The sequence below is a fragment of the Stegostoma tigrinum genome, chromosome 3, assembly GCF_030684315.1.
Source record: "Stegostoma tigrinum isolate sSteTig4 chromosome 3, sSteTig4.hap1, whole genome shotgun sequence".
Lineage (NCBI taxonomy): Eukaryota > Metazoa > Chordata > Chondrichthyes > Orectolobiformes > Stegostomatidae > Stegostoma > Stegostoma tigrinum.
The window spans coordinates 84438139-84461746 of NC_081356.1; the positions used below are offsets into that span (position 1 = coordinate 84438139).

The following is a 23608-nucleotide window of genomic DNA, read 5'->3' on the forward strand; positions in this document are numbered from 1 at the left end:
CAGAGAGGGGGATGGGGGGAGGGAACTGGAATAAATAGGGAGAGAGGGGGAGGCGGACCGAAGATGGAGAGTAAAGAAGATAGGTGGAGAGGGTGTAGGTGGGGAGGTAGGGAGGGGATAGGTCAGTCCAGGGAAGACGGACAGGTCAAGGAGGTGGGATGAGGTTAGTAGGTAGCTGGGGGTGCGGCTTGGGGTGGGAGGAAGGGATGGGTGAGAGGAAGAACCGGTTAGGGAGGCAGAGACAGGTTGGACTGGTTTTGGGATGCAGTGGGTGGGGGGGGAAGAGCTGGGCTGGTTGTGTGGTGCAGTGGGGGGAGGGGATGAACTGGGCTGGTTTAGGGATGCAGTGGGGGAAGGGGAGATTTTGAAACTGGTGAAGTCCACATTGATACCATATGGCTGCAGGGTTCTCAGGCGGAATATGAGTTGCTGTTCCTGCAACCTTCGGGTGGCATCATTGTGGCAGTGCAGGAGGCCCATGATGGACATGTCATCAAGAGAATGGGAGGGGGAGTGGAAATGGTTTGCGACTGGGAGGTGCAGTTGTTTGTTACGAACTGAGCGGAGGTGTTCTGCAAAGCGGTCCCCAAGCCTCCGCTTGGTTTCCCCAATGTAGAGGAAGCCGCACCGGGTACCAGGCCCTCCGCTTCTTCCTGTCCCGCAGGCCCGACCAGGCCCCCTCCACCGACACTCTCATCCGCCTAGCAGAACTCGTCCTCACACTCAACAACTTCTCTTTTGACTCCTCCCACTTCCTACAGACTAAGGGGGTGGCCATGGGCACCCGCATGGGCCCCAGCTATGCCTGCCTCTTTGTAGGTTACGTGGAACAGTCCATCTTCCGCACCTACACAGGCCCCAAACCCCACCTCTTCCTCCGGTACATTGATGACTGTATCGGCGCCGCCTCTTGCTCCCCAGAGGAGCTCGAACAGTTCATCCACTTCACCAACACCTTCCACCCCAACCTTCAGTTCACCTGGGCCATCTCCAGCACATCCCTCACCTTCCTGGACCTCTCAGTCTCCATCTCAGGCAACCAGCTTGTAACTGATGTCCATTTCAAGCCCACCGACTCCCACAGCTACCTAGAATACACCTCCTCCCACCCACCCTCCTGCAAAAATTCCATCCCCTATTCCCAATTCCTCCGCCTCCGCCGCATCTGCTCCCAGGATGAGGCATTCCACTCCCGCACATCCCAGATGTCCAAGTTCTTTAAGGACCGCAACTTTCCCCCCACGGTGATTGAGAACGCCCTTGACCGCGTCTCCCGCATCTCCCACGACACATCCCTCACACCCCGCCCCCGCCACAACCGCCCCAAGAGGATCCCCCTCGTTCTCACACACCACCCTACCAACCTCCGGATACAACGCATTATCCTCCGACACTTCCGCCATTTACAATCCGACCCCACCACCCAAGACATTTTTCCATCCCCTCCCCTGTCTGCTTTCCGGAGAGACCACTCTCTCCGTGACTCCCTTGTTCGCTCCACACTGCCCTCCAACCCCACCATACCCGGCACCTTCCCCTGCAACCGCAGGAAATGCTACACTTGTCCCCACACCTCCTCCCTCACCCCCATCCCAGGCCCCAAGATGACATTCCACATTAAGCAGAGGTTCACCTGCACATCTGCCAATGTGGTATACTGCATCCACTGTACCCGGTGCGGCTTCCTCTACATTGGGGAAACCAAGCGGAGGCTTGGGGACCGCTTTGCAGAACACCTCCGCTCAGTTCGTAACAAACAACTGCACCTCCCAGTCGCAAACCATTTCCACTCCCCCTCCCATTCTCTTGATGACATGTCCATCATGGGCCTCCTGCACTGCCACAATGATGCCACCCGAAGGTTGCAGGAACAGCAACTCATATTCCGCCTGGGAACCCTGCAGCCATATGGTATCAATGTGGACTTCACCAGTTTCAAAATCTCCCCTTCCCCCACTGCATCCCTAAACCAGCCCAGTTCATCCCCTCCCCCCACTGCACCACACAACCAGCCCAGCTCTTCCCCCCCCACCCACTGCATCCCAAAACCAGTCCAACCTGTCTCTGCCTCCCTAACCGGTTCTTCCTCTCACCCATCCCTTCCTCCCACCCCAAGCCGCACCCCCAGCTACCTACTAACCTCATCCCACCTCCTTGACCTGTCCGTCTTCCCTGGACTGACCTATCCCCTCCCTACCTCCCCACCTACACCCTCTCCACCTATCTTCTTTACTCTCCATCTTCGGTCCGCCTCCCCCTCTCTCCCTATTTATTCCAGTTCCCTCCCCCCATCCCCCTCTCTGATGAAGGGTCTAGGCCCGAAACGTCAGCTTTTGTGCTCCTGAGATGCTGCTTGGCCTGCTGTGTTCATCCAGCCTCACATTTTATTATCTTAAGAATCAGCTGATGTCTTGTTCCAGTTGTAGTTCATTCAGGACATGTGGATTTTGCTGGCAGCTTTTATTGCTCACCTGTGCTGGACCTGGAGGAGATGGTGGTCAGATGCTTTCTTGAATCACTGCAGCCGACTTAGTGAAGGTACACCCACAGCAAAATATTTCCAAGTCAGGCTGGTGAGTGGCTTGGAGGGGAATTGGTAGTTGGCGGTGTTCCCATGTATCTCCTGCCCTTGTTCTTCTAGATGGTAGTGTTCGTGGGTTTTAGTGTGCTTTTTGAGGAACCTTTGTGAATTTCTTGATGCTGATATTTTTATCATTCTCAATGGTATTATTGTTGGGACATATTTCTTATTTTATAATAAATGTTCTTTATGTTGCAGGTACTTTAGTGAATGGTCTGGTGAACATCATCATAACTACAATTGAGAAACGATATGACTTGAACAGTTTCACAACAGGACTGATTTCTACAGGCTACGATATGTCCTTCTGTGTTTTATGCCTTTTTGTCTCTTACTATGGACAAAAGGGGCACAAGCCACGATGGCTGGCTTTCTCATCTTTTATGCTGGGATTGGGATCCCTTGTGTTTTGTCTTCCTCATTTCACCAGTGACCTGTATAATTATGGTGCACAAATAAGAGGTATGTTTGTTTATACAGTACTGTGTTATTTAGTACTTGTTGAATACAGCTGTATGGTATTTTCAAAAAGATAATGTGACCTGATCTTAAACTTGGATCTAAGAGGAAAAAAGGGAAATCTTCTAACTTGTGCGATTTGACTTTAGAATATTATGCCAATTACCCTTATCATTACATCCTTAATAATTCAGTGGGTGAACATATCACATGCTGTGGTACTGAACTGTACAAATCAAGGTCTTCAGGATTTGATCCTGGGCAAATATTGGCCAAAACTTGTATAGAATAAACCAGACAACTTCTGATGACTTTCATTGTGTGATTAAATGCTGAATACACAACATCTTAGTTCCCATTGCTCTCCAGCACCTTTGCTCACAGAATATCATTGTGCATTCAAAGCTGAGTTTTGCAAAAGGGTGTGAAATCGGTGTGCTTATCCAATAATTAACTACTAAAAACACCATTTAGGTGTATGTGAAATTTTAGGGCGTGATTAGTTTTAAGTTTAGCCAACCAACCACTCTGGCACTGAAAATTATCTTTTAAAAGTGCATTCATTCCTTCAGCCTTTAACTATTGCTGGAGATTATTAAAATTTTATTTTCAATCTTTTTCCTGTCTCATTAATTCATCGTTATTAATCATGTATTTTCTTTCCCTTTTTCACTTTCCGTGAATGATTTGGTATTGATTAGCTGTTCTGATTTCTTGGTTTGGACCGCATAACTCACTCAGAATTTTTTAATTGAATAAAATAAGTACCCAGTCATTTATTCTGGTTACACAATTAGCAGAAGCTGTAGAGAAAACATTGATCAGAGAGAATGGGAACTGCAGATGCTGGAGAATCCAAGATAGCAAAGTGTGGAGCTGGATGAACAGCAGGCCAAGCAGCACCTTAGGAGCACAAAAGCTGAGGTTTTGGGCCTAGATCCTTTATCAGAAAAGGTTTTTCCGATGAAGGGTCTAGGCCCGAAATGTCAGCTTTTGTGCTGCTAAGGTGCTGCTTGACCTGCTGTGTCCATCCAGCTCCACACTTTGTTATCTCGAGAAAACATTGAAATTGATTTTGTGTCATAACAATTCCTCTGCAAAGCAGTATAGTCCATCTATTGGCAAGTGTGATTTACTAAACAGCAAGTACAGTCCATTGACAGTTCAATGAAAAATGTAATCATTTGACCAAAAGAGGTAGGAGCAGAAGTAGACCATTCAGCTAATTAAATCTGCTCTGCATTCAGTGATATTGTGGCTGATCTGATAAACCTCAACACACTTTCTTACCTTTTTCCTATAACCATTGATTCGCTTACTGATGAAAAATATGCCTATCTCAGTCTTGAATATACTTAATGACCTAGCCTTGACATCCCTCTGCAGTAAATAATTTCACAGATTCACTACCATTCAAGGGAAAAAGATTTGCTCCTCATTTAAATATTGTTGTAAGTAAACTGACCATAAGTTACCTTTAATTCGGCCACTTATTAAGAGAGCTCACAGACAATCAACAGTAAAACGATGATTTAAATTTTACTGCATGCAGCAACCAAAATTAGACCCTCAAGTAAGCAAGCTAAGCCTCAATCTAATTTGGCTTTTACCCATTGGATGGTGGAATCTAGCCAAGATTCCAACCAATGGTGGTCTGTATGTGGGAGTATCCAGGGTTCAATCCTTCTACAGTATTGTTCTTCACTGTTCTCCTAGGGGTGGAGTTCTGGTTTTTGAGTCTTGTACAGATTTTTGTCCATCAGGTTATTATTAGTGATTCCTATAAAGCCCTGTCAGCCAAGTTACTGCTAGCCAGCAGCTTGCCTTCTTACCAGAAGTACCTTTTTTGTTTTTTGTTCTTTGTTCCATTTGGCGTTAACTGTCTGTTGAAGACACAGCTGTCCTGTAGTTAACAACTTAAATTCTTCTGTAGGGCAATCCTTGTCCTTCATGGCAGTAATGCATCCAGTCCATTGAACAGGGGTCAAAGTATTTTTGCCTATGAAATCTTGACTCCCTCCTTTCCAAGGCATGGCTAATTGCTTTTATACCCGTGTAGGGTTGTCCTTGTCATAGAATCATACAATCCCTACAGCAGGCCATTCAGCCCATCAAGTCCACACAGACTGTCTGAAGAGTATCCCGACCAGACCCACCCGCCTACACTGTCCCTGTATCCCTGCATTTCCTGTGGCAAATCTACCTAGCCTGCACATCCCTGGATACTATGATCAATTTGGCATGGCCAATCCACTAACCAGCACATCTTTGGACTGTAGGAGGAATGCAGATCACCCAGAGTAAACCCACGCAGACATGGGAAGAATATACAAACTCAGTGCTAACCTCTGAGCCACCATGCCGCCTTTAATAGTTTATTCCAGGTAGAGTCATTACCGATTATTTCTCTACATTGATTTTTACAATCGACAAGCAGTTCTGAAGTTTTTAATTTCACAATATGCAACATGGTATTCTGAGATTATGCCCTCTGGTCCTCGACTCTGTCACAAGGGGAAGCAATCTCTCTGTATCTACCCTGCCAAGGTCCCAGGAATCTTGTATGTTTCAGTAAAGTCGCCACGAATTCTTCAAAAATCCAATAGGTACATGCCTAATCTACTGAACCTCTTCTCATAACACAGTCACTCCATACCCATGGTCAAATTAGTGAACCTTCTCTGGACTGTCTCCAATGCCATTATGTCTTTCCTCAGAAAATATGAAATGTCAAGTTGTCCATTTTGGAAAGGAGAAAGAAAGAACAACGTTTTATGTAAATTGAGGAAAAACTGCTGAAAGCTACAACACAAGACGGCTTGTGGATACTTGTGTGCAAAACACGGAAAGCTAGCACATAGATGTAGTAGGTAACTAGGAAGGTTAATGGAATATTGGCTTATTTAAGGGTTGGAGTATAAGGGTCTGGAAATCTTACTGCAACAGTTCAAGCTGATGGTGAAACCACAGCTGGAGTACTGAGAGTAGTTTTAGTCCTCTTATTTAAGGAAAGATATTGTTTAATTAAAGGAAGTTCACCAGGATGACCTCTGGTATGAAGGGATTGTCTTATAAGCAAAAACTGAATAGGTTGGAACTCTACTCACTTTCCTCACCCAAGTCTTTAATACATATTGCAAATAATTGTAGATCCAGCTCTGATCTCTGTGACACTCCAATAGTTACAGATTGCCATTCTAAAAATTCTTTATCTCATCTTTATTCCAACTATCTGCTTTCTATTAGTTAGCCAATCCTCTATGTATACTAGTATATTACATCCAGTACCATGGGCTGTTATCTTATTAAGTAGCCTAATATGTAGTACTATATCAATCAACTTCTGAAAATTAAAATATCTGTTGCCTCCACTTTATCTATCATTTTTTTTACCTCCGCAAAGAATCACGATAAATTTATGAGGCATGATTTCTCCTTTATGAAGCTATGATGATCCTTTTTGATTATATTATACACTTGTAAATGCTGTGCCATTATTTCCTTTATACTGGATTCCAGGATTTTCTCCATAACAGTTAACTGATTTATCGTTTACTTGCCTCCTTCCCATTTTAAATAATGGTGTTACATTCTGGGATTTTTCAAGAATCTAATGATTCTTGGAGGAATATTACCTGTTCTTCCACTACATCCCCTAATATCCTAACATGCATCCCATATTGTTCAGACGAAGTATTGGTTTTAAGCTCCATAAGTTTCCCTCAAGTTTTCTCCAGTGATAGTTATTATATCCATTTCCTCTCCTTGATTATGTAGTGCCTTTGGTATATGATTAACATCTTCTACTGTGAAGTCTGATGCAAAGTATACATTTAGCTCCTCTTCCATTTCCTGATTTCCTATTACTTTTTCCACACCTCATTCTTTAAGAAAACTGTGTTCACTTTGACCTGTCTGTTTTTTTATATATTTAAACAAACTCATCTTGATGTTACTTGTACGTTTACACTCAAAGTTTGTCTTCTCCCTCTTCATTTTTTTTTGGTCTTTTGTTGGTTTTAAAACTTTCTCAGTCTTCTATTTCACTGCTAATCTTGGCCACAATGTATGTTTTATTCTTTCACTTTGATCTTATCCTAACTTATCTTGTTAACCATGGTTTCTTTATCCCTTTCCTAGAATCCTCGTATCTCATTGGAGTATATACCTTGTTCTGAGTCATGAACTATTTTCTTAAAATGTTTCTTATTGTACCTCAACTGACTTTGCAGCTAAACTCCTTTCCTAGTCCACTACAGCTAGCTCTGTCCACAGTCCTTTGTAATTACCCTTATTTAACTTTGGCACAGTTTCTGACCGAGTTTCTCTTTCAAACTGAATGCTGAAATATAGCATGTTATCGTCACTATTTCTGAGGACATCTTTTATTCTGACATCCTGTACTATTATCTCCCACTCATATTTTGAGCTGGAAGTAAATTTTAGTTAAACCACTCCATTGCACTGAATGCTCACTTTAAACCAAATTTCCAGCACTTTGCTTGTTGAGCCTTTGTGTCACTCAGGCGAAGTCTCCATTCATGTTGACCATGCTCCTTGCTGACTGTATGGTGCAGAAATCCCTTAGTTAATACAGATTTGGTTTGAGTCATTTATTAGCTACAGTGATCAACATCCCATTTAGACAAAGGAATTTGCATACTTGAATTCTATTGCTACAATCAGGCAGCTGTCTCTTTTAATGCTATTGAACCGACTTAAAGACTATTGTCGGAATCTGACTTTAACTCTAAACTGAAGTTGGAAAGGATATACTAGTTAAATTCACACTTTGAAGTTGGTTTCCAGCAGTATACTCGCTCAATCTTTGTCCCACACTGTTGAAGTCTCCATGCTTCTTACTAATTTTTGATTTTAAAAACATCTCAGTTGGAATAATGTCGACACTGGTACAATTGGCATGAACATTTATGAGCTTTTAAAGCAGAAAATCACATAGCATTCCTTCTCCCACTCATTTTGTTGTATTTGAAAGACTCAGTGCATACTCTCATACAAAAAATGGAGTGAATTAATGGCTACCTCGTCAAACCCATAGAACGTGATGCCAGAATAAGTCAATGCCTTCATAAGAGCTGAAAGAATTGTGGATGCTGTAAGTCAGAAAAAGCTCAGCAGGACTGGCAGCATCTTTGAAGAGAAATCAGAACTTGTCCTGAGGAAGGGTCACCAGACCTGAAATGTTAACTGTAGTTTCTCTTCTTTGGTGTTGCCAGACCTGTTAAGCCTTTCCAGCAATTTCTGTTGTTGTGCCTTCATATGAGGAGTCAGAAGTAGGATTTAAATAGAACTTTAATAACTCCCACCCAATTGAAAATCTTTGGGGAAAATTCTTTATTGAAGCCTCCTCTCATTTGTATCATATTAGATATTTATACTAGGAGTTTTCTTTATGGACTTAAAGTGACAACCTGAGGATATTAGCATAATTTTATTTGAATGTCAATTTGAATATCTTCAGACCACACATATGCTTGTGCCTAAATAGCTAAACTTAAGTTGACCTTTCACAATTTCCAGTCACTGATTTCTTCAAATACTAATATTTGTGTTATTGCATGGTAATCTGTATTTGCTGTAAGAAAAATAGCATTATTTTGTTCTTAAAAAAAGTCCAAAGAAAGCCTGGAATAACTGAAAGCTGTATCTACTAACATAGAAACTAGGAGCAGGAGTAGAGTGTTTCCCGTTAAAGCCTGCTTTGCCATTCAATATGATCACGAATGATTCTTTGGCACAATGCCATGTACCTGCTTTCTTTCCATAACTTTTAGTGCCATTAAAATCTAAAAATTTATTAATTTTTCACTCGAATATACCCATCGATCCAGCCTCCCCAGCTGTCTGAGATAGCAAATTCCAGTTTGGCCACCTTATGAATGAAGAAATATTTCCTCATCTCAGTCCTAAATGCTCTATCCATATCCTTAGATTCCATGTCCCCTGGTTCTAGTCTCCCCAGTCAGGCGAAGCATCTTCCCTGAATCCAGTCTGTTCAGCCCCGTTCGAATTTTATACTTTTTAAATCAGATTCCCCCTCATTCCTGTATACTCTCCTGACTGCATGCTGAGTTGAACCAATCTCTTCTCATACAACATTCCCATCATCCCCAGTGTCAGTCAAGTGAACCTTCACTACACTTCCTCAATGGCAAGTATACCCTCTCATAAGTAGAGACCAAAACTGCACACAACACTGCGCTAAGACATCCCTCTTGTAATGAAAGCAAATGTACCATTTACCATCCTAATTGCTTGTTACACTTTCCCGTTTTCTTTCATTGACTGGTGACACCCAGATTCCATATCCACATTTCCAAATACATCACGATGGATATCAAGCACTATCTCCCTGTATTTCACATTATTGTGTACAAACTTCCATTTTACTTATTATTCTGCACCTGTAAATATTTCAAGTATATTGTTAAAGATGAGATTGAGAAGCCAGAAATTATTGTACACGTTGGTGGGAAAGACATTTTTAGGTAAACGATTAAAGCAGTTCAAAGTGAATTTAAGAGGTTAGGTAGAAGATCAACAAATGGAACCTTGAAAGTAGTAATTTCTGATTTACTCCCAATGCCAGACTCAAACAAGGAAAGTGGATGAAGAGCTGGTGTCTTGTTCAGGGATTCAGGTTTTTGGACATTTGGAATGTCTTTTGGGATAGTAAAAAAGGATGGGCCTAACCTAAATTGGAAAGGGACCAATATCTTAGCAGGGACACTTGCTCATTCCATTAAGGGATACTTATACTGATAGAGAGGGGGAATGGAGGAATTTTAAGTCGCAGTGTAAACAGAAAGATTGATGGAAAAGGTTCTGAATGTGAGGAAAGCACGTCAATTAGAAAAGAAAGACGAGAGATTCAGAGTATGTAGTAACTCTGAAGAACTAAATTGCATTTATTTCAATGCAAGGGGTCTTACAGGGCATGGTTTAAAACATGGGAATAGCATGTCACAGCTATTACAGAAAGTTTTCTGAGAGATAGACAAGACTGGCAGCGCAATGTTCTGGGTTTGAGATGCAATGAGAAGGATAGAAAAGGAGTCAAAAAAGAAGGGTGATGCAGAGTGGGTGGCATTTTTGATTAAGGAATATATTACTGCTTTATTTTGGGAAGTTATTTTTGAAAAATAGTCCAGAAAAAAATATACGGGGAGAAATTACAATAAAGAAACAAAAAATCACTGACAGGATTGTATTGTAGGTCCCCCAATAGTAAAAGAGAAATTGAGAAACAAACACATAGGGAGATATCAGATTTATGTGAGCGTAAAATTAAATCATGTAATCATGAGGAATTTTAATTTCCAAATATTGATTGGAGCTACCATAGTGTTAAATTTGTCACCTTGCAAATCTTTATCAAATGTGTTCAAGAAAATTTTCTTTATCAATATGTAGATGCCCCTGCTAGAACAGGAGCAAAGCTAGATCTTCCTTTGGGCAGTAAGGCAGGGCATGGTCTGAAGTAAAAGAGGGGAAATACTTTGGGTCTAGTGATTCTATTAGTTTCAAAATGGTTATGGAAAAGGATAAGCCTTCCATAAAAGTTGAAGGTTTTAATTGGAGTAAGGCAAATTTTAATAGTATGAGACAAGAACTTCAAGAAGTTAATTGGAGTAGACTATTCACAGGTAAAAGGACGCCTGACAAGTGGTAGGCTTTCAAGAGTGTGATGGCGAGAGTTCAGGGGTATTTTGTATCTGTTAGAGGGAAGGGTGAGGCTGGTAAGATTACGGAATAATAGATCAAGAAAGATATTGAGGCAGTAGTCAAGGATAAAAGAGAAACAACTTGGTTCAGTTGAATCTCTTAATCAATATAAGGAGTGTAGGGGCATTCATGAGAGAGAAATCAGAAAGGCAGATAAGGTTAAGGATAATCTAAAGAAAATCCACAAATACATTAAGAGCAAGCTTGTGTCTAGAGAGAGGGTAGGACCTCTTAAAGATCAAGGCGGTTGCCTTTGTGTTGAACCCCAGGAGATGGGAGAGATACTAAATGAATATTTTTCTTCAGTTTATACGACTGAGCAAGAATTAGATTCTAGAGAATGCAGAGGAATAAACTTTGATGTTTTAAAACAGTTCACATTACAGGAGAGGAAGTTGGGGAGGTCTTACAGAATATAAAGGTGGATAAATCTCTGAGACCTGATCTGATGTATCCCAGAATATTGTGGGAAGTTAGGGAGGAAATTACGAGACCTCTTGCAGCAATATTTACATTATCTATAATTAAGGGGTGAGTTGCTTGATGATTAGAGGGTAGCTAATGTTGTTCCTTTGTTTAAAAAAGGTTGTAAGGAGAAACCGCGGAACTACAAGCTTATGAGTCTGACTTTGGTAATGAGTGAATTGTTGGAGGTGATTATAAAAAACAGCATTTTTGGACATTTAGAGAGGCAAAAATTGATTAGAGATAGGCATGGTTTCGTGCAAGGAAAATCATGTCGCACAAACTTGGCCTACTCCTGCACCTATTGTCTATTGATTGAGTTTTTTGAAGAAGTTGCCAAGAAGGTGGATGATGGCAGAACAATAGACATTGTTTATTTGGATTTTAGTAAAGCCTTTGACAAGGTTCCACATGGTAGATCAATTAGTAAACTTAGATCACATGGGATTCAGGGTGAGTTTGCCAACTGGACTCATAATTGGCTTAATTGCACGAGACAGTGAATAATAGTGGAGATTTATTTTTCGGATTGGAGGCCTGTGTCCAGCAGTGTTCCACAGGCATCGGTATCTGGGTCCTCTTTTGCTTGTTATTTATATGAATGAATTTGGATGAGAACATAGAAAGCGTGGTTGGTAAGTTTGCAGATGACACCAAAATTGATGGCATAGTAGCCGGTGAGGGAGGTTTTCTAAAATTACAAAGAGATTTTGCTCAATTGGGTCAATGGGCTGAAAAATGGCAGATGGAGTTCAATCTGGATAAATGGGAGGTATTGCATTTTGGTACAACAAACAAGGGTAGTGCTTAGACAATTAATGGTAGGGCCTTGGGTAGTGTTGTAGAACAGACGTACCTGGGGTGCACGTATATATTTCTTAGAAGTTTGTGTCACACATAGACGGGGTGGTTTAAAAGGCGTTTGGCACGCTTTCCTTCATCACCCAGTTCTTTGAGTATAGGAGGTGGGAAGTCATGTTGAGGTTGTGTAGGACATTGGTGAGGCTTCTTCTGGAATACTGTGTCCAGTTCTGTTCGCACAGTTATAGGACGGTTATTAACAAGTTCGAGTTCAGAAGAGAGACATTTACCGGTAAGTGGCTGGATATGGAAGGTTTGAGCTATGATGAAAGGCTGAATAGGCTGGGATGTTTTTCACTGGAGCGTAGGAGTTTGAGAAATGACCTGATAGAAGTTTACAAAATAATGAGACGTATAGATAGAGTTAATGGTAGTTGTTTTTTCTGTGTTTGGGGGATTTCAAGACCAGGGGACACATTTGTAAGATGAGAGGAGAGAGTTTTAAAAAAGATATGAGACAGTTTGTTTATACAGAGGATGGTTTGCACATGGAATGAAATTTCTGATGAGGTTGTGGATGTGGGTACAATTACAATATTTAAGAGACATTTGGATAGATACATAAAGTTTGGAGGAATATCGGCCAGGAGCAGGCAAGTGTGACAAGTTTATTTGAGATTGCATTCAGCATGGACTAGTTGGACCGGAGAGTCTGTTTCTGGGCTTTATAACTCTAGACTTTAAGTCCTAAGTGTCTAGATCACTTTGAAGTCACAATTCCACTTCGTTTTTTTTGTCATCAGCGAATGTGGAAATATTATAACAGTCCTTCAACTATTTTATTGATATGGCGTGAATAGCTCGGGCCTAAGCACTGATCGTTGCCGTATGCCTCTAGTCACAACTTGCTATCTAAAAAAGACCCACTCTATAAAGTAGCATAATTTTCATGGAAAATTGCAACTTTTATCCAATTTTAGGACTTGGCTAGTTATTGTATCTATGTTAAAAATACTCCACCAGAAGCAGGGGGAGACAGATCTGACATGTAAGTGGTCAGCAAACAGCTCCAGCAGACTGGTTTTTAGGACTTATTTCATATATCCATTCTTGTAAGTTTATAGTATTTAAGTTCTTTATTGAGATATGCTATGGATGCCAAGCTAAATACTAAATTGGTATTATAATTCCAAAGGTTTTGATGGTTTTTTTTCAATGTTATGTAACATCTTCAGAGCTAGTTTACTGGCAGTAATCTGAAGCATCAATGTTTGGTGTTTGTACTAATTTGACTTGATTCATTGAAAATGAGAAAGCAGTGTAAGTGGTGAACTGTGCAAAATATCAAGGTTCATGTCGATAAGAGATTACAACGTACAGCTCAGCACACGACTAAGACTGCAAATCAAATGGACTGGCAAGAAACTAGAAGAGGTAATGTAAGGTTGGAGAAATGGAAGACAGAACACCAATTTATTTTTTTGGAAGTGAATCAAATGTTATCATCTATGAAATCTATATATGTGTGTATAAATGCCTCTGAGACAGCAACTGTTGAGTTATCTTAAAGTGTTATCTTAAAGGAGTGATAAATTGGAACAGTTATTGCATTTTGAGTGCAAGACAAGTAAGATTTCAGCTGACAATGACAAGAATATGATAATGCCAGGTTACAAGCTGGTACGCTTACCTGTTCCATGAATAAATGAGTTTTCAAAAATATAATCACAAGGACAAAGAGGTGCAATAAAACTGGGCTTATGAGCACTATAATGTTGGTAATCAGCAAATTTAGCGCTTTAATGTCATAGTAACTTGTTTTAACTAATAATTTCAAAAAAAAGCAAAACTAAAAGCTTCACAGTCAATTTATTTAAACAGATCTTACCTGTGTAAAGCCATAAGACAAGAAGCAGAAGTACGCAATTCAACCAATTAAATCCACTCAGCCATTCAGTGATGTCATGGCTGATCTCACGATCTTGAACTCCGTTTTTCAGTGGTGACTGAAAGGGTGTCGAGAAAGTTTACAACCAGAACAGACTGCCCTAGTGGTGTCATGATCAGTGATGAATCCACCAATGGGGAGGTGGCTCAAAGCATCTGCGTTTGCCTTTTGACCTCCAAGACTGTGTTCAGGCTTGTAATTGTATGCAGTTATAATGAGAGGTCACCACTGAATTCAACCTGAAGCGCTGGACAGCATGGCCTTGTCCACTTTGAGTCAACCTAGCAAGAGTTCGTGATCTATTGCTATTACAAATTTATATCCATAAAGGTATCAGTGGAGCATTCTCATCCCAAAGATTACCGCCAAACTTTCCTTCACTATCTGGGCGTGTTTGCACTCTGCATCAACATCCATTGGGCCATCTGTGAGCCAATACTGCCGTGATATTGTACGGGGATGCATTATGTGTTAGCACCACATCTTGCTTGGAATCATAGTGGACCAGGACCAGCACCTTAGATGATGATAGCTGCTTCTTCACTTCTCTAAACTCTATATCTTGGCTACAATACCAGTTTCAAGGCTAACCGTTTTTCTGTAGCAGATGTAATGGTGCCAGGATGGAAGGCCAAGTTACAAGTGAACTTTCTGTAATAATTCACCAACCCAAGGAAGGACCTAAGTTCAGGTACAGGAGAGACAGGGAACCTTTGATCTCCCTCACTTTATCATAGAATTATAGCTCATAGAATCCCTACAGTGTGGAAACAGGCCCCTCGGCCCAACAGGTCCATTCCAATCCCCAAAGCTTCCCACCCAGATCCCATCCCCTAATCCACACATCCCTGAACACTACGGGCAATTTAGCATGCCTAATCCACCTAGCCGGCACATCTTTGGACTGTGGGAGGAAACTGGAGCACCCCGAGGAAACCCATGCAGACACGGGGAGAATGTACAAACTCCACACAGACAGTTGCCTGAGGCTGGAATCGAACCTGGGTCTCTGGCACTGTGAGGCTGCAGTGGTAACCACTGATCCACTGTGCTGCCCCAACCCGTTATCTTCTAATGAGTGTAATCCAATCTTGTTGATTCTGTAGTCTTAGCAGGTCACCTGGGGTGCCTGCAACACACGTTTTTCTCTTCTAATGGGTAAGCTCACTATGGAGAAACATCTAAGGACTATGTCCAAGGTTGCTAAATGTTCTTGATTGGTCTCCCCTGTTATTAGCATGTCACCCAGATAAATGGGGACTAGGGTTGACTTTGTAAAACGTTGTCCAGTATCCAGTATAAAATAACACAGCTTGATGACACCCGAAGTGGCAGTCTTGTGTAACGGTACAAGCCTTTAAGGGCATTAATTGTAGCATACCTGTGAGAATCCTCATCTAACCGTAGCTGCAGGTAAGCGTGGCTCCTGGCCAGCTTTATGAAAGTATCACTACCACTGCACCCCGTCACCAGCTTTGCATATAAGTCCTCTATGTGAGGGACTAGATATTTATCCAGAAGTGGTTTACTGTTTGTTTAAAATCCACACAAAGGCGAAACTTTGCGCTTCACAAACAGTACAATTGATTGCCCATCTCTATTTGTCCTTGAGGAGGGGAGGTGAGCTGCAATCTTGAACTGCTGTTGTTGATGATGATGACAGCAATGGGGGGTTTGAATTATAAGGAGAGGCTAGAAAGACTGGCACATTTTTTCACGGGAGTGGATGAGATTGAGAGCCTTTTCCCTAGGGTGGAAGATTTATGACAAGGGGGCAAGGAGGAGAAAGCTTTAAAAAAGACACGAGGAGGAACATTTTTACAAGGAGTGGTTCGTGTGTGGAATGAACTTCCAGAAGAAGTGGTGGATGTGGGTATAGTTACAATGTTGAAAAATATCTAGATAAGTACATGAATAAGAAATGTTTGGAGGGATAAGAGCGAGGTGCAGGCAGGTGGAACTAATTTATTTTGGGATTATTTTTAGTGTGGATTGGTTGGACTGAAGGATGTCTTTCTATACTATATGATTCTATGCTGAAGTCCATTAGCTATAGCAAAGTCTCAATGAAAATGGTGAGGGAGTTCCAGGAATTTCGACGTCCAGTCCCTATACACCTGCATTCCACATGCAGATGGCCTAAAGGCCCTCCGCTTCTTCCTATCCCACAGGCCCGACCAGTTCCCCCTCCACTGATGCCCTCATCTGCCTAGCCGAACTCGTCCTCACCCTCAACAACTTCTCTTTCAATTCCTCCCACTTCCTACAGACAAAGTGGGTGACCATCGGTACCAGCATGTACCCAAGCTATGCCTGCCTCTGTGTCGGTTATGTGGAACAATCCCTCTCCCGCACCTACACTGGCCCTAAACCCCACCTCTTCCTCTGTTACATTGAGCCGCCTTGTGCTCCCACGAGGAGTTCGAACAGTTCATCCATTTCACCAACACCTTCTGCCCAAACCTCAAGTTCACCTGGACTATCTCTAACACATCCCTCGCCTTCCTGGACCTCTCTGTCTCCATCTCAGGCAACGACCTAGAAACCGATATCCATTTTAAGCGCACTGACTCCCACAGCTACAAGAATACACCTCCGCCCACCCATCTTCCTGTAAAAATGCCATCCCAGATTCCCAATTCCTTTGCCTCTGCTGCATCTGCTCCCAGGATGAGGCATTCCACTCCCGTACATCTCAGATGTCCTCGATTTTTCAAGGACCGCAACATTTCCACCCCCCCCCCCCCCCCCTCCGCAGTGGTCAAGAATGCCCTCGACTGTGTCTCCCGCATTTCCCGCAACTCATCCCTCACACCCCATCCCTGCAGTAACCGTAAAAGAGAATCCCGCTCATTCTTATGTACCACCCCACCAACCTCCGGATCCAATGCATCATCCTCTGACATTTCCACCATTTGCAATCCAACCCTACCACCAAAGACATTTTTCCCTCCGCACACTTGTCTGCTTTCCGGAGGGACCACTCTCTCCGTGACTGTCTTGTCAGCTCCACACTCCCCTCCAACCCCACCACACCTGACACTTTCCCTTGCAACTGCAGGAAGTGCTACACCTGCCCCATACCACCTCCCTCACCCCCATCCCAGACCCCAAGATGACTTTCCACATCAAGCAGATGTTCACTTGCAAATCTGCCAATGTGGTATACTGTATCCACTGTACCCATTGTGGCCTCACATACATTGGGGAAACCAAGTGGAGGCTTGGGGACCACTTTGCAGAACACCTATGCTCGCTTTGCAATAAACAACTGCACCTCCCAGTCGCGAATCATTTCAACTCCCCCTCCCATTCCTTAGATGGCATGTCCATCCTGGGCCTCCTGCAGTGGCATGACGATGCCACCCGAAGGTAGCAGGAACAGCAACTCATATTCCGCTTGGGAACCCTAAAGCCCAATGGTATCCATATGGATTTCACAAGCTTCAAAATCTCCCCTCCCCCAACTGCATCTCAAAACCAACCAGCTCGACCGCACCTCCCTAACCTGTTCTTCCTCTCACCTATCCCCTCCTCCCACCTCAAGCCGCACTTCCATTTCCTTCCTACTAACCTCATCCCGCCCCCTTGACCTGTCCATCCTCCCTGGACTGACCTATCCCCTCCCTACCTCCTCATCTCTACTGGCTCCATTGCCACCTCTTTAACCTGTCTGTCTCCACTCCATCTATCTTCTCCTCTATCCAGCTGCTATCCACCTCCCCCTCTCTCCCTCTTTATTTCAGAACCCTCTTCCCCCCCTCCTTTTCTGATGAAGGGTCTAGGCCCAAGATGTCAGCTTTTGTGCTCCTAAGATGCTGCTTGGCCTGCTGTGTTCATCCAGCTCTTCACTTTGTTATCCAGGAATTTAGCCCAGTGATACTGAAGGAACAGTAATATGCTAAATTCGGATGATGAATAGCTTGGAGGGGAACATTCAGGTGATGCTGTTCCCACATGGCTGTTGCACTCGTTCCTCAACATTTTTATCTGTTCAGCAACTTGCCCAGTCCACTTCAACTGACTCTGTCCTTCTCCCAATGTAAGTGTCCTTATTACGTTTGCACAGTTTCTCCAAACCAAATTTAAGTTAAACTGAATGCTAAATTCTATCAAGTTGTGATTATAGTTTTTTCAGGGATCTTTTAGCCTGATATCGTAGTATTCTCAGAAACTGACAAGAATACATCTGTGATTTCCTCCTCCTGGTTACTTTTGTCAATTGATTTTCCCCATTTTTGTGAAGATTAACGTCACCCAACCATCCATTTTTATATAAGCTTTCATTAACGCCTGATTTATTCTCTGTCCTATAAACCAAGTACTGTTAGGCAGCATACATAGTCCCACCGGCATTTTCTCCCATTTGTCATTTCTTACCCCGACCTGTATGGATTCTACATCTTCTGATCCAAGACCATTTCTTGCTATTGTACTTACTTCACCTCATGTTAACAAAGCTACCCCACCACCCTTTCCTTCCTTCCTTCCTGTCCTTCTGAAAATTCGCATACCCATGAGCATTTAGTTCCCAGCTTTGATCCCATTGTATCCATGACTCTGTAATGGACATATGATCATACCCATTAACTTCTATTTGTTTATTTTCTTCTGCTTACTATACAGGTCTAAGTAAAGAGCCATTAATGTTGGCTTTTTCCCATTGTTTTCCCCTTTGACCCTATTCGCAGATGTTTTTACAGATGCTTATACAATCTGTATCCTCTATCCCACTCCCAGTATAGTATTTAAACACCCGCCCTGCAATGCTGAAATATTTTATTCTAAGCTTCTCCCAAACCCTTCCCCTTCCTATATTTACTTTAAACCCTTCTCTATAGCCCTAGTTTATTGACTTGCTAGGATATTGGTCCAAGCCAATATTCTCTGTTGTTTCTCTGATGTCTATCCAAGACGGCAGCTTCTGGAGGAGGAAGCCCATTCATCAGCACACCGGTTGAAAGGCATAGAAGTTTCTCGTGGCTACATGACCCAGAAGAACTGTTGCATCCCAGCACACTCAAGTGAAGCCTATGCCACTAGAAAAGCCTGTTCTACCTTACTACTCTTCTACTGGTACTGGCACCCCTTGACCAAAACCCATTCTTCCACACCAATTGTTGAGCCTTTAACTCATTGACTTTATCCGTCCTGTCAGTTTCCCCATGGCACAATTAGTTATCCTGAAATTATTATTTGGATATTCTGCCTTTTAGTTTAGCTCCTACCTTTTTAAAATCTTTCAGTAGAACCTCTTTTTCTATTCCTGTATCTGGTGTTGGTATCAAAGTGGACAATGACAAGTGGATGCCTGCTCTTCCTTTCCCGATTCCCTCCATAGCACCAAGGAGGTGTCTTTAACCCTGGCAACAGGCAGGCAAAGTAGTGTCCAGAACTTGTGTTTAGGGCTACAGGGACCAGAATGTATAACCACTAATTATACTGTCCCCCTGTCACTACAATGTTCAGATGTTGTCTCCCCACTTAAATTGCTTTCTGTACCATGGTCTTATGACCGTTTCATTTATTCTGCCCGTAGTCCCTAATCCTGTCCATGCCGCTTTCAAGAATGCTCAAAACTGCCTGATGATTGTAGGGACTGAGGCTCATGGAGAACTGTCCTTTCAGCCACGGACCCTGCCTCACCTGTAATCACATCCTCTTGTCCTTGGCCACACACCAAATTTAAACGACCTAATCTAATGGCGTTGCATATAGTGTTTTTGGCCTTTGTTAACAGGGGGGTCGAGTTTAAGAGCCACGAGGTTATGCTGCAGCTCTACAAAACCTTGGTGAGACCACACTTGGAATATTGTGTCCAATTCTGGTCGCCCTATTGTAGGAAAGATGTCAAGGCTTTGGAGAGGGTGGAAAAGAGGTTTACCAGGATGCTGTCTGGACTGGAGGGCTTGTCTTATGAGGAGAGGTTGACTGAGCTCGGACTTTTCCCTCTGGAGAGAAGGAGGAAGAGAGGTGACCTGATCGAGGTGTACAAGGTAATGAGAAACATGGATAGAGTCGATAGCCAGAGACTTTTCCCCAGGGCAGGATTGACTGCCACAAGGGGGCATAGTTTTAAGGCGTTAGGAGGAAGGTACAGAGGAGATGTCAGAGGGAGATTCTTGACCCAGAGAATTGTGAGCGCATGGAATAGTTTGCCAGTGGAAGTCGTGGAAGCGGAGTCATTAGTGACATTTAAGCGACTGCTGGACATGCACATGGACAGCAGTGAATTGAGGGGAATGTAGGTTAGGTTACTTTATTTTTGGATTAGGATTATTCCACGGCACAACATTGTGGACCGAAGGGCCTGTACTGTGCTGTAGTCTTCTATGTTCTGTGTTCTATGTTCTAAGCGGTCTGATTGCCTCCTAGGTCAAAGTGTCCAGGTAATTTTACTGATCACTGTGCAATGTTTGTAGCCTGGACTCTAGCTCCTCAACTCCGATCCAAAGTTGCTCCAGCTGTAAACACTTGCTACAGATATGTTCACTGTGGATAATCTTGGTGTCTAGCAGTCCCACATTTTGCAGCTGTAACAGATCACTCAACCTGCCATCTCTATTGCATTTTATTTAAGTTATTTTTTAAACACTCTGGTATCTTTACTTGTTACACCTGAAGTATCCCCACTGTTTACACTTCATATGTATTTTGTTTTAATGACAAAATCAATGTTATACCTAACAAGAGTCTTTTTAAAAAAATAATAAAAAAAACTAGGGACAAATTTGGGATTATGGTTAGCATGGACTGAATGGACTACAAACATGAAGACCTTACTATCCTCAAAATACTAGAAAAACCCACCAATCCTATTCATGAATCAGCTGCTTTCTTTATTCAAAACCAACTAAATACCTTTCTCTTCACCTGCTGAACTCCTTACGGTGATCAACTACACTAACCACAGAGTCATACAGCACAGAACCCCTTGAAAATAAACATGCTCAAATCTTGTAACTGTAGAATTTAAACTTCCGATTTCATTTTAATGCCAGCTCCAAACTGAATTAGACTAAATTAGGTTTGTACACATTAAGGATTTAGACACTACCTTACCCAACAAATGCTCGCAGTCAATCCACACTCAGTTTGCTGTGTTCCTACAGATTTGTTCTCTTGATGTCTAGGTTCAAACCAAATCTTCCAAAATGTTTTGTTTCTGAACAATGTAAACCATGACGAAGGGGAAGCAGATTCTTTGATTGAGTCCTATATCTTATTCCTTCACCCCACCCCTTATTTCTGCCCTGGGATAGAAAATCTGTGCCAGTATCACTTTTTTCTTTTCCATGAGTCGATCTTCTACAGCAATTACCTTCTTATGATGTTTTTAAAATCAATTTACAGATGTTAAGGAATTTGGCAAAAGATGCAAACAAGATAGCATAACAGATCACACTGATCATAATAATTCAAAATATAAGGTGAAGTAGGTGGCATAATGGCAATATTAGCTGAAAGATTTTAGATTCAAAACTCTCCTTTAATCCTTTTTGTAATTTGTAGTTTCTTCTGTTCATGGAAATGAAGGTCCTCTGTGGTGCTGATTGCTTCCTGGAATCTTTGATATTCTTTGTTCATAAATTAATTGTAGCTGGTTAAAGTGATTAGCCTAGTGTCTGCATGCACACATCTTTGACTCACAACATACGTGTCAGTGCATGTGCAATTCCTTTGAACACTGACGTTATTGATATGCTTTTATCAAAAGTTACCAGTCGTTGCCTTCTCCTGTGTGGTACCCTCAGTACATACCTGTAATTTTCCACTGATCCCTCAAACTCTTCACCCTCAGCGCCTGGATAACATTGTCTTTGTCACTACTTCTGCCTTGAACTGCCTGCTGCTCAAGGAGCTTCACCATTTTGGGTTTGTTCCTTTCCAGCTGCAGTGGGTGGACACAGTGATATTCAGTCAGTTGGAAGTGACCTGGGGCATCCGGCAGCTTTGTCTCAGGACTCTGAGTAGTCTTATGTTTTTGGGTAAATGAGGGAGAAGCTATTTGGGAGCAAGATGAGGAGAAAGCATTTTAACTCAGAGGTGTGATTCTTTGGAATTCTTTGGAAGCTCAGTTATTTAGTGTTGCTGGGAACATTGGTTTAAATCCCATATGATAGCTGGTGAAATTTAAAATCAATTAGTTAATTAAAACCTTGAATGAAAAGAAACCTTAGAATTGAAAGCGTGTCTCAGTCACGGTGACCTTTAACCTATTATCAATTGTTGGAAAATTCAGTCTGGTTCATAATGATCCTTTATGATCTATCATCCCTACATGGTGTGGCCCGCATTCAACTACTTACTCAAAACAATGTGTCTAATTCTTAACTGCTAACAAAAGCAATTAAAGGTGACAACCAATGCTAGACTTAACAACAATGTGTGAAAGAATAACAAAAGCCCTCATCACTATTTGCATTTTTTTTCAAATCATCTGCAGCCTGAGAGGAAAGATTTATTTAGGCCAGTATTGACCTCCTTTCTTATGTTCTTATCCCCACGATTAAAGTTTCATTTGTGCTGACTTCTTGACCATGGTATTGTTCCACAGGTACATAGTTAATGGGGTGAAGTGAGAACTAATGGCAATATTAATTATATAGTACCATTTGTATTGGAATGGACAGGCCCTAAACAAAAATTGGTTAGACAGGTAAGGAATTTCTCCAGATACAGAGCTTTCAAGCTATTATGGTAGTTATACTATTTCTTTTTCTTTCAGATACTTGTGCAACCCTTCACAGTAATGCCAGCAGATTAACTTGCGACCCCTCCACGGCATCTAAGTCCTCCAATTTTCTATTTGTGTTTCTTCTGGGTCAACTGCTACATGGGGTGGGAGGAACCCCTTTGTACACACTGGGAACGGCCCACATTGATGACTCTGTCTCTACTGAAAAAAGTTCCCTTTATATTGGTATGTTTACCTATGGTTTGTCATTTTATGTGAAATTGTGTAAAGTTTTATTATCTAAGTTACTAGATTTTTAGAAAATTGTAATATTTGATAGGAAAATAGTTTTGACATTGTACTTAATATAAATTTTTCAATGACAAGGCGTAGATACATGGATTTGTCTTAGTCTGGTCAGCAAGGGGTACTTATCATCACATTCACAAGTAATACGATGGTGCATTGGTGTTTCTGTTCTGGTTAAAGGAATTTTTTTTCCATGTTGGAGAGAGATTTTAAAGAGGAGTCTGAGTTCCTTGTTCAGCTGCACAAATTGATCTTTATATGGACCTTGTTACCAACAGAGCCTGGGAGAGGTCACTTGGAACAGATTCCAAGACACTCCTTCCCCGTCCTTCAGCCCCCTCAGTAAAGTACTGGATATTTATATATTCCACATTACAATGACTACATGCAGCATTGACATCAGCACCTGCCACCTCCCCTCTGACAGTTATGACCCTCCCGAGACATTTGCCAACAGCATCATTCTGAGTAGGTGCTGTTCATTACTTTGTGAAGCTGCGATTGTCTATTTTCCCAATGTCTCAATAACTAGTTAATGTTTTTTCAATTGTTCCTTTACTTTGCTATCTGTTTTCTGGTGTCCTTTCATGAGGTTATCTGTTTATACCCTTTCTTATATGTT

At 42.1% G+C, this 23608-nt stretch overlaps 1 protein-coding gene across 2 annotated transcripts in view; it reads left to right on the plus strand.

Moving 5' to 3' along the window:
- LOC125451337 (solute carrier organic anion transporter family member 4C1-like) overlaps positions 1–23608 on the plus strand; it is a 124853-nt gene that overhangs the window by 22002 nt on the left and 79243 nt on the right. The window contains exons 2-3 of one of the 2 annotated variants that reach the window (XM_048528357.2): positions 2780–3043; positions 22729–22923. In XM_048528357.2, coding sequence (XP_048384314.2) covers positions 2780–3043; positions 22729–22923 — 459 coding nt within the window. Of the gene's footprint in view, positions 1–2779; positions 3044–11785; positions 11887–22728; positions 22924–23608 lie in introns of those variants that run through there. The other variant, XM_059644723.1, reaches the window with a different exon arrangement.